General features: G+C 33.7%; 1 protein-coding gene across 1 annotated transcript in view; it reads left to right on the top strand.

Annotated features, from left to right (window-relative positions):
* Positions 1-12,222, top strand: part of TBC1D19 (TBC1 domain family member 19) — a 40,772-nt gene that overhangs the window by 13,971 nt on the left and 14,579 nt on the right. The window contains exons 6-11 of the mRNA XM_015862935.3: positions 386-449; positions 1,255-1,301; positions 2,511-2,621; positions 3,324-3,396; positions 4,117-4,155; positions 7,121-7,233. Of these exons, the coding sequence (XP_015718421.1) occupies positions 386-449; positions 1,255-1,301; positions 2,511-2,621; positions 3,324-3,396; positions 4,117-4,155; positions 7,121-7,233 (447 nt within the window). The remainder of the gene's footprint in view (positions 1-385; positions 450-1,254; positions 1,302-2,510; positions 2,622-3,323; positions 3,397-4,116; positions 4,156-7,120; positions 7,234-12,222) is intronic.

Genomic DNA, 12,222 nt, shown 5'->3' with positions numbered 1-12,222 from the left:
ATTTGGTTTTCTCTACAATATGGTTCTTCATCACTGATAAAAGTGCTCTTGGTTTTGCTTTTCATGACTGTGCTGCAGATGGGAATTTGAGGACAAAGTTCAGCAGCTTCAGCTCTAGCTCAGTAATATGAATCTGACCACCAAAGAGCCTGAAATTCATTAGTAAATTCATAAAACTGTTTAAATTCCGCCTTCCCTTTTCTTTCCGTGAACTGGAGCCTGGGGCTTTCTAGAGTTTTTAGCTTCGGATTAGTTTTCAGCAAAGTAAGTTGGTGTTCTTAGTGCAGCCTGTTTTTAAAAGTGTAATATTCTCTTACCTATTTGAAATAGGCATGCTTTTACTCTTTTCTGTTAAAAAAGAAGTTTCTTTCTTGGTGACTTTCAGAGGCCTGCAAGTGAGCAGAAAGAGCTGCTTAATAAATGGAATGAAATGGGAACTGATGAACCAGGTATGATCAACTAAATTCACATGCATTAAATTTTTATGCATAGTCAAATACATGTTATTTATCAACCAGAAATTAGCATAATCATTTCAAGGTAAACTGATTTCAGTCTTTTTTTCTAATTTATAATGTTTAACTGTGCATAAGTGTTCATTTTATTGTCATTTTGTTTCGAGTTACTGTGCAAATTTTGAGTCAGCACTGGGAGTTCGTGGTATAACGCTCCTGATTCCAATGGTTTAGAGATTTATACAGCAAAGACACAGCTCTTTTTAGTGTAAAATCAGGGTAATAGGTAGAAAATATTCAGAACTATGGATAATTAGGCTCAGACATTTTGCTAACAAAAGATAAATATAACACCTGCACAGAATAGTCATATTATCATTTGGGAAAGCAAGGCTAACCACAGGTAATTCACACCCAGCTTCCTCGGAACAAGTTATTTTGCAAAGGTAATGGTCTATATAACCTGCACAACAAGAAATACGTTTCATCTTTTAAGAATGTCATATCACTTTCATGTCTGAATGTGGTTCAGCGTAAAAGCTTACGTGGAAGCAGTAAAAAGTTTTCTATTGCTCACTTAAATACTTGGGATTTAGTAAGCCAAGGCACTGACTGATAACATAGTTTTGGAGTATGTGAAATAGTTTTAAGCATGATATTTGGGATGATTGTGATGTTATTTTAATCTTAGTTGTAAGACATTATTGAAATTGCTAGACTGTGTTACATGTATGAGAAAATTGCTTGTGTTTTTCATCTCTTTTAGTTTTAAGATACCATAATTGAAATCTTATTTCAGATCTAAGTCTCTTCAGGCCTGTTTATGCACCTAAAGATTTTCTTGAGGTAAGAATTCATAAAACAACTCAGCAATTGAATTGCATCCATTACAGTGATTTTTTTTGTGTGAGGTGGGAAAAGTGGTTTTTTTTGTTTTTTATTTTTTTTTTAAGTCTCAAAGAGACAAGTAAGCAGTACAATTTGCTGTTATTCTAAAAAAGCCCAATTTGTATGATAGAGTTGATTGTCCATGGAGTGAAACAGTAGAAAGCTCATAAACAGTATTTACAATACCTTAAATTTTCATTTTCTGAGTGATTGTCCACACACATATTTACACTGAGACTAAGTACCAGTACTATGCACTAAGTACTACTACTGCCAGGGTCCCAGAACAATTTATGAGGCCAACCCACACAGATCCTTTACACTTGTGGGTAGTGTTTGTGAGCCTTTATCTCTTACAGTGTCTTTCTCTCAATCATATTAGATTTTGCACATTCTCTAATTCTTTTTAAGACAGTATCTGATTGGACCATTAATTAAGGTTAATGTGTTTTATGAGAGTGGCTCGAAAGTGATATAGACACTTGTTTGTTAACTTACTCTATGGATAGAGTAAAAATTATTTTCACATAAAAATGTGAAAATAGTAAAAATGATTGTTACATGCTTGCATGCACTGTGAATTTTCTTATTGCCAACAGGCCTTTAAGAATCCTAAAGTAGATTAGAGTATTGAACTGTTAAGGTAACTTCTTATGTTATCCAGCACTTGTAGAAGTTGCAGAGATATTCAGAAATCTTTCAACTACTCCAGTTCTACTTTAGCAACAATAGAAAGACCAATGTTGAATAATGGTCTCTCAAAAAAGAATGAGCTGTGTTGACATTAAAAGGTTGCACTGCAGTAGAAGTGCATTTGTAGAGTGGAAGAGTTGGTCCAGCATTTACAGTGTTGTTTTTTAGGGGTTCAGTAAGTAGTCAGTAAGTAACGTAGTCAACTCTTAATCTCAATCATCAAAAATGCTTTCTGCTTTTTTATTTCATACTTTGAGCTTCCTTTTCAAAGTAGAATATATTTGTTTCCTCAAAAAAATTGTCTTCTTTTTGGTTTTGAAAATGTAGATAGTTTGATAATTTGGGCCTGTGTATGTAGCGGTTGCGGGAAATGGTTTTATGCCAAAGGTCCAGTTTGCAGTATTGATTTTGAGGACAGTTCTGACTGTAAATTTCCAAGTATGTGCAAGGAATGACAGAACTACCATTTTTAAGGTACTGATGAATCTTCGAAACCCCAATTATGAAAATGGAGAGCAGCCTAGTTTCAGAAATCATCTGGGGCTAATTCAGGTTCCTCTAAAAGTTAAAGATATTCCAGAGTTGGTAAGTAAATTCTTCCTTGGCAGTAAGTTTCTATAAAAATTATTCTTAATGACAAAGAAAACATAAATACCGAATTGTCAGTCAGTTGGGAAATTTTCATTTTGTGCCACACAGCTGTTGATTTGTGCTCATGCATGTTTTCTTATTTTCTGTGGAAAAAACCTGTAAATCTTAAATTTGTAACTTACCATAATCTCTCAGTTTTATTCAAGGTGCACAAGATCGATTAATGTGAAAATCAGTTTCTCATTTTCTTCTTGAATTAATTCTCAATTTTGTTATAATTTCACGCTGTAAATGAAGGGAATTGCTTGAATATAAATCTTATCACTGGATGATAGGAGAGCTATTCCTAATGCTCTACTGATAAGGTTTGTCAGGACTTTATGCTGGTAGAAAAACTTGCATCTTGGTTGAGGAACAGTTCATTAGAATGAATTTGAGTTCATTAACCTAATATTTTATTTTATACTTTATTACATCCTGGCATAGATCATAGTCAACTTCAAAACTGAAACTAGAGTAAGGACTGATGTGAGATTCTTCTCTTTTTAAAAACCTGTGCTCTTATTTCATATATATGCATTTAAAAGAAATACATTTTGTGGAGAAAATATTTGCATTTAGATTTTGATAAGAATTCTTGTGGTTTAGGGAATAAAAGACTGTCATTTTCCTTTTTATGGTTTTGTTTCTTTTCAGAAAGAAGACTTCAGTGAACTAGACTTAAACATAGGACAGCTGGGTATTGATGATTCAGCACAAGTGCCTCCTGGTTAGCTAATGCTTTGCTTCGCTCGTTTAATTAGAACACTAATGCATAGAATACTATGCAAATATCAGATAATCTGTGTATTTCTTTCACAAGAAACCATAGATGTTTGTTCTGTAACTAGGATTGTGGCAATTTTCTTGGTAAAATATAGCTAATAATAGACAGCATTTCAAATGGAGAGGGTCAGATTTGAAGAAGATATAAAATTGTCAGCTGAAGTTGAAAATAAGTTTATCTCAGGTATTTGAACACTAGAGAACAAAATTGCCTGTCTCCCAAAATACAGAAAATACTGAAAAATCTTAAGTCAATCCTGTAGTGTGACACTGTTAACGTAAATACATATATACAAATGTCTTCTGTTATTTTTCCTTGTATGCAACTATTCTAGTTAACCTAGTCTTAAAATGGTGTTTTATACAAAAAGACTTATCTTATGAAGCTATTTATCTTTTAAAATGGTAATTTGCCTAATTAGAAGTCTTAGTTCTTGTAGCATAGTGCAGCTTTTGTGTTTTTGTCTCTCTGACCAGAACTAGTTTAGTATTATTACTTGAAAAAGAACATTTATGCTGGTGCAATTTAATTTTACTGCCATCACATTCAGCTAATTTTTACTGCTAGAGAAATGTAGAAAAAGATAGAATACTGTGCGTTTTGTTTGTTTTTAGTTTGTTAGTTTTTTTTTCTTATCTAATATTATCTCTATTTATTTTCTAGAGTTCTTTGAAAATGAGCATGTACGTATTGGACAAAAAGGTAGGCATCTGCTTCCATCTGTAAAATAAATAAAAAACTGACTAGTAACAAATACATCCAGTAATTTTATATCTCATATGCCTTTAGAATTTTAACAAATTAGGCAGACTAGAACAAAACATAGTCAATAATAACATTGTAATTTAGACAAGGATGGAAAAGGAAGCATTGCAGCCTACCAGTAGCTATCAGATAAATAGTTCCACAGATATTTCATTAAAATTAAATAGGAAGCATAGACATGCAGCTTTTTGATGATAACTTAGGTCACTGCTGAATTTCATTTTAAAATCAAAAGATTCTGGACTCTTTTCCCTGCATACACAGTTCTCATTAGTGTAATGGGTTTTATGTCTTCAGAAAGAATGTTGTAATGGTTATTTGCAACTGCAGTACTTGTTAAATATTGCAGTACTTAACCACTATGTATACACCTTTTTTTTTTTTTCTTCCTGAAAACGTTCGGGAGTTTCCTTGAAGGATAAGAAATGATCTGGAAAGGAAGAAACATTTCTTAGTTCAGATTTGCTTATAAAAGCATACATACAGTGTTTGAAATCCATTAATATCCACTAGTTACTGTCCCTTGTGATTCCTTTTAGAATTTGTCAAATAAAAAAAGGGGGTGAATGCAATTCCAGAATTCTCTTTTATTGTTTCACTAACCAATCAATAATCTTTCTATCTTCCTTCTCTTTTTGCGGTTCTTATTTTGTCCATTGTCTGTTCTCTGTTCTGAGTGCACCTCAATAGGGTATGGTCCATCTCCTTCTTCATAGAATCATAGAAACACCAAGGTTGAAAAAAATCCTGAAATCACCCAGTCCTGCTGTCTACCTGCCACTAACATTTCCCACTGAACCATGTCCCTCAGTACAGCATCTAAATGTTCCTTGAACACCTCCAGAGACAGTGACTCAACCACTTCACTGGGCAGCCCACTGCAGCAGCTGACCACTCTTTTGGTGAAGTATTTCCCAATATCCAACTTGAACCTCCTGTGGCTCAACTTGAGACCATTCCTTCCAGTCCAATCATTAGTTATATAGGAGAAGAGGTTCCTTTTTGCCCCAACCTCCTTTCGGGTAGCTGAAGAGAGCTATAAGTTCTTCCCTGAGCCTTCTCTTCTCCAGATTAAACAATCCTGATTCTTTTCTATTTTGTCCCAATAAAATCTCCACTCAAACTTAATGAGATTTAAATCCACATACAGTGTAATTTTTGATGCTCATCTCTTGTCGTTGTAGGGCAGGCTCTATTATACAGATTGTCTTAGCTTTTTATCTGTGCAAAGACACAGAATCTTTTAAAACTGCAAGCTGAAGTCTTGACCATGAATATTTAAGTTCATTCAAGGGGAATCATTTTCCATGCTCCATTGGATGTTGTTTATGACCTTGCCTGTCACAGATGCATTGATTTTCTTTTATGTAAAATATTACCTAGCCTGAGGAGCTGCCTTTATTGTATTTTAATTTGTAATTCTATAATGTTTAAAAACTCATCTTGTATGTGATAAAGCTATTTGTTCATACTTTGTGTCTCAGTAAAAAATGGCAAGGTAAATACTCATAGACACTGAGTCACAGTCTTTTCTGAAGTTTTGTGGGAATTGAAGGAATGTCTTTTCTTTTTGCTCTTTAGGGGAAGGAAAGGAGATCATGCAGCATCTGTGTTAGAGCTCTACAGGGTAGACAAAAAAAATGTTGGATTAGTCTATTCAGTACTTAAAAGGAGAGGGAAAAAGAGAGGAATCAATTCAATAGGGTTTTGAATCTGACCTCATCCTTCCATTACAGGATCGATATGGTGAATATAATATTACTGTTAAATTTAGAAAAGCAAGTTGTTTACTGATGAAAAATTGGAGGATACAGATTTGGAAGCATCTCACTACCAGAACTACTGATCTGTGGGCAGTTGTTTAAGTTTTTTGCTCTTACTATCTATGGCAACTTAGTTTTTTTTATCACATGCTCTAATAATCAAGCTGAAAAATAAAAAAAAACCAAACAACAAAACAGTGTATCATAATTGCCTCAATGAAATTGATATTTTCCATCTTGAGATTATATACAGTAAGTTCACAGTACTTTCTAAAATATTCAGATACTTTGCAGGAGTCAGTCAGCTCACAGAAATATTCTCCCAACCCATCTCTAGGTAGTTAACATCAAAATAATAAGAAAGCAGAGTAAGTGGCAATCTCATATTTGATATATCACTCATACAGGAGTATTTTATGGCTATGTATGACTGCTTGTTCCATGTGATGTCAGCCTAGAAGCTGAAACTGGTCTTAAGTAAAGACATTTAAGTGCTGTTCTTCTGCTAATGGCATGTCAATTGTTTTCTTTCCCAAGGAGCTAATTCAAAACTGTAATGTGAAAACCAAACCTTTTAGATATTTTCTCTTTTTTTAATGTTTACGACATAGTAAACAAGACTGTACACCCTGTACGTGAATCTTTGTGTTACATGTTTATGGGGCTAAACTGCACTCAAACTATTACATGTTTATAGGGCTAAACTGCGCTATCAGATGCTATCAAGTACTAACCTTACTCTCTTGCATTCTTTGTTACCTGCATGTATGTGTTTTATTTGCCAAAAAAATGTTTGAATTCTCTCTATATAACAAACATCATCTAAAATAAATGTTTCCAAAAAACTGGTTTCACAGAAAACTGAGAGATTATGTAAACAGAGAAAAAGAAGGCATTAAATTTCAATGAAATATAATGTTTCTTTGTATTACAGTATTTTATTCCTTTTATATTTTTACTTTTGTATCTCAGAATAATGTCCATTTCAAATACATAGGAATGTTACAGAACTCTGTTATTTTTGGTAGAAATTCAATTTTCAGTACTTAGAAATTAACAAAAAATAAGAAACTTGATAGTCTGATAAGCTTTGGAAATCTAAAGTAACAGTTGTTTGTTGTTTGCTTCATTTTTTACAGTTTTAGCAGAACAAGATAGCGCTGCAGCTCAACAATATGTTCGTCAGGGATGTCCAACAGCACTCCGAGCTGATCTATGGGCCCTCATTCTGAATATTTCTAATCAGCCAGAGGTAAGGGGTAGAGCGAGAGCAATATGTGAACATGTGTGCAAACACATTTTTCTGTGATGTTTTTCAAGAATAGAAATGTTCTACTGAGTTTTCACACTAACTGATACAAATTCCTTTCAGAAACCTCAGTGCTGTGGCGAAGTCTTTTAGGCTCTTCTTTAAGTGTATAAATAAAATACTATGGAACAGACTATTTATTTGCTCTAGCCAGCTTCTAAGCTTTTCCCTAATGGTGCTGTTTTTTTTACAAAGGTGACTAGAGAAAGGTCTCATAAAGCTGAAACTCTCTGAAGTTTTATAAAAAGAAAACACATATACCTTTTTCCTGGCTGTTAGTACCAGTCATAATCTGCATATACATATCTGGTAAATTGCTTTGTATTTGTGGATTGTTTTCATGCCTGTTTGTACATCAGCAGTTTTTCATAGTACTTTGTGTTTTACTGGAGTCCTCAAGAGTGAAATCTGTTGCAGTAGTAGAAGACAATCAGTGTATCTAGTATATTAATACCACATCAAGTTAAATCCTTATTTAAGACATTGCAGAATTGTGAATATTTTGATACAATATTTTGATCTCAACTAAAACAGCATGCAGAGATGTAAGTTTAGTCATAAATGTGGCAGTTTTACTGTTTTTCATGTCATTTGAAGATGTAGTCACTTTCTTATAACTCTGAGGCTGGTAACTACAGAGTATAATGGTAACACCTTATCCTTAAAAATAAACCTGAATCCTGTTCATTGGCAATTTACTTAGCATGGATTTGTACAAAAACAAGTCTTTATTAAAAATATTTGGCCTGGAATTGGAATTACTTAGCTTATTCTTTTTTGAAAAAGTGGAGTAGGCTTTTGTTTCTAGTAAGTAAAGATTAAATCTTCTGTAGAAGAAAGAGCTGTTGAAATAATCACAAAATATTGTATATCTTAATCAAGATGCTTAACACAAGACTTAAGTGCTATGAAATTCTGAGATCAACTTGAACTTTAGAAGTTTTTCTCTGTAAGAGAGCAGGAGTATTATCATGTTAAATTAATGTTATTGGTTATACTGCATCAGCTTATATTCTGCTGAGTCCTTTGTGCTCTCAGAGCATCTTTAATAAATAATAAATAATAAAAAAAAGCAAGTATTCTGTTTTGATGACTGAAAGTCAATAAAATAATAATAAAATAATAGAATATTTCACTTTATGTTCGTGTAAAGCATGAGCTAGTACACAAATAGATTTATCAAAATCTAGTTCCTGAAATTGATGTGAACATTTCTCAACAGTCATTTTTCTTTTTAAGGAGGAAGAACCTTTATTTTCACATTCTCCTTCAGGAGATATCCTACGGAGTTTAGAGCCTTGAGAATGATCTTATTTGGCTGCGTGTAGGGAGTTATTGGTGAGACAATGCTTTGTGGTGCAGCTGAGGTGATGTCAGATAGCTGGAGAATGGTAACAATAACCTCAAGAAAAAGTAATAAGTGAGGTTAGATGAAATGGTGCAGAACTGCAAGTCTGTCAACAGCTTCTAATTGTTGAAATTAGAACTGGAAAAGAGGAAAAAACAAAAATCCCCCACATCCTTCCACATAGAACAGAAATGATTTTAAGTGTAGAAAGATACAATATATTGGAGAATGTCTACTAAAACACTGAGTATACAAATGCTTGTATAGTATGCTAATGTGACAGAAACTTTTATCTCATTTAACAAGGCTATTTCTGCATAATGTAGCATAGTGTTACTTATCCTGGGCTATAAGTTATAACTGTCAATCTAGCTTCATAGTCAGCAACTGTAAGTTCTATGTACAGTTGTTTAGATGTTTTTAAATACACTGCCTAGCAGTGAATTATTAGTTTTCATTTGTAGTAGTACATTTTGGAGAAACTGTTTAAAAGTGCATTGTTTTAAGATTGAGTAGTGAAATATTTAAAAGCCAAACAGTATCACAGTTAAGTCTGTGCAGACAGTCCAACTTGCTGTGTGAGTTTGTGTATGTATTATCATGTGACCTTGAATCACACAGTCACAGGTTTTCCTGTGGGACATCTGTCTCTTCCATTGCACCAATGGGATGGCATGCAGTTACTAAGAATCTCTTAAATGCTCTTTTCCTCTTTCTTTTGTTATCCTGTTGTTCATCCACATGTAACAGCATGTAACATCAGTGGAGTTAGGAAGCTAAGGATCAGTAGCCCTAGATTTCCACTCAGACTTCTCCTGTTCAAACAGCTGAGAAACTAGTAACACTTGTCACTGTGACTGGGGATATATTTTACATTTCACTGGTGTCTACAGAAAAGGACACAAGCTTTGGATCATAACCATCATTTGATTCATTATGATGCCATAAGCAAAACTGCATTGAAACTGGTCTCGTAAGCATATGATATGAGCACTGTACAGCATCTTCTATGCATCCTTTTTGTTCTTGTACGGAGGTCAGTTTTTTCTACATCCAGTATGGTCATTCCTTGTGTATCAAAACACTAAATCTGAATAAAGCAGGAAAGTAATTCCATTTAATGTCAAGTTATTTTGACTGCTGAGATGAAAGGAGCAAATATTTAAATGATTACTTTTTACTTGTGACTTTTAAAAATATTCTAATAATAGCAGGTAAATCTATGGAACCTGGTAAGCCAACGTAAAATATAGTTTAGTAGTTAGTTATGTCAGCTGTATTTTAGGCATTATGTTGTCTCTGAATATTCTGCAGTTCAAATGTTAATGTGATATGAATTAACTAGTTATTATTAAGTAAAATAAATGGTGGCTGTATCTTGTGTATGATTGTTGGTTGGATTTTATTTTATTTAAACTTATAGTCATACTTTATAGAGTAATATTTTAAGATACATTAAAATTATAAAATGGAAAGCTGAGACCTTACCTTAAATTGCTACAAAGCCTGAAGTGTGTCTGTGAATATAGATAGATAGATAATTAGTTTTCAATTTATAAATATTCTTCAATCTTTAAAAGAATTGAATGATTTGGTTCTTTTGATATACTTTCGTATTTGAATGCCAGGTTTTGTTTTTATTCTTTTGATGTTATCTTGACATCCGTCTGAGCCCTGTTTGTAATTGAAATTGCCTCTAACCTTCACTTGCAGAGTCAGTTCAGGTGGATTTAGCATTCAGTTTGTTTTGATGTCTGTTTTTTCTGCTGTGTTTATGTAAGATTTCCTGGGAAACTGACAGATCCATCTGATATTGCTAAATTAACTCTTCTCAATGCATTCTATGAAAAATTTGTTTTTAATGTTTTCCTTCGGTAGCAAAACAACCACCAAGGGAAAAAGCTCAGGTTTGTGCTATACAAACAACTTCTAAATGATGAAGTTGTTAATATTCTCTGCTGCTGCTTCTGTTTTCTAAACAATACATTATTGTTTTGGCTTTCGGAGTTGTAGCAGAATTTAGTTAGTGCAAATAAAATGGGGAGATTTTGGACTGTATTTGACTTACACTGAGTTACTGGCAGGGGATTTTATTCTATTTTTTAATATGTTTTCTGTGAATTATGCCTGAGAAAATTGTGAAGACTAAAAATAATGTAGACTTACAACAACTATTTAATGCAACCTGATCTTTCTGGCTTTTGAGTCTGATTAAATGTAAGCAATTTAAACATACAGTATTAGTTACATATACACAGAGACTAAAAAGCTCGCATTGGAATATGAGCATTAATTCATGAAGCTTCACAGATCTATGTATAGTACATAAACACCATTATCTCTGCCTCTGGGCAGCCAAGGCAAAGTGGTTAATAGATAAATCTGTAAAACGATGGGTGAAACAATTTTGGGGGGGGAATTTTTAGGTAAAAGTGTCACTCATTTGCTGTTGAACTTTGAGGGCAGTAACTTCAGGTACTTTTCCTATTGACTTTACAGTTCTCTGAAGATGTAATCCATATGATCTAATTGTACAATTCTAGGGTGGTTTCATAATCTGCAAAATTAGATGCTACTGAAGTTTGATTTGTATTATCTTAAGCTAGTTAAATTGCAAGTGAGAGTGACTATAAAGACAACACAGAGGAGTGGCTCAAGACATGATATTTTCGCCATATATAAAAAATATCCTTGGAGTTCTGATTCTGAGTTTGACCAAAACTTCCCCAGCAAGAAAGGGGAGCTCTGTTAATTAGAGTTCTCCAAGCTATGGTTTCCTGTTGGACAGAAGCCTTTCAATTCTTAAAGAGGTTCGAGGTGGACTTTTTTTTTTTTTTGGGGGGGGGGGGGGGAGTTCCCTGTGGATTGTCACCATATGAAGTAACACTGTTCTTGTCAGAGAGGCTTCCATTTGGTAGTATGAGCTATGAGCATGAGCTACTACTCAGACTGGTATTCTGAGCTGCGTGTCTCTTGCAGTGTGTAAGCAGGCTGTGTGTCTTAAAATGAGCAATTTATGTGTTACTGAATCTTACCCTAAACAACTGGCCTGTAATTCCATGGGAGCTTAATGACAATCAAGAAGAAATGTATTGCAGCTTCTTCTGCTGTACTGTCTGGTACAGCTCTTTTCTAAAGATCATGTAAGTCAGAGTGGGTTATTTGTGGTGAAAATTATAGATGAAGAACTGCTGATCTTAGTTCAGTGTCTGTCTCTATTGTGAATTTTTTGAGTGATTATTTGTAAATAAGTTAAACTTCTTGCCTCTCATTTTTTGGTTTGTAGAAAAGGAGATCATGATGCTTCTGTTTGACTGCAGACTCTATGCTACACAAACTGTCTTACTATTTCTTGCCTATGTAGAGCAACAGAATACTTCATTCTAATGTTGGAATGTTCTAATTGGACTTCATTCCAGTGTTGAAAGTGATCCTCAGGAGCTTTAGAACTCATCACCTTGCTGCCTTGAGGATCTGTATTTTGGAATCTTATTGGATGATTAGATTTTAATGAGAATTTGACACAGCAAACCATTCTCATCTTCTTCCCATTTTGTCTTAGTATTTTCTTATTATTATTTTGT

This window comes from Coturnix japonica, chromosome 4 (assembly GCF_054131305.1).
Source record: "Coturnix japonica strain WE chromosome 4, WE-NBRP24, whole genome shotgun sequence".
Classification (NCBI taxonomy): Eukaryota; Metazoa; Chordata; class Aves; order Galliformes; family Phasianidae; genus Coturnix; species Coturnix japonica.
The sequence above is the reverse complement of the archived record's forward strand: the minus strand, read 5'-3'. Positions and strand labels throughout refer to the sequence as shown.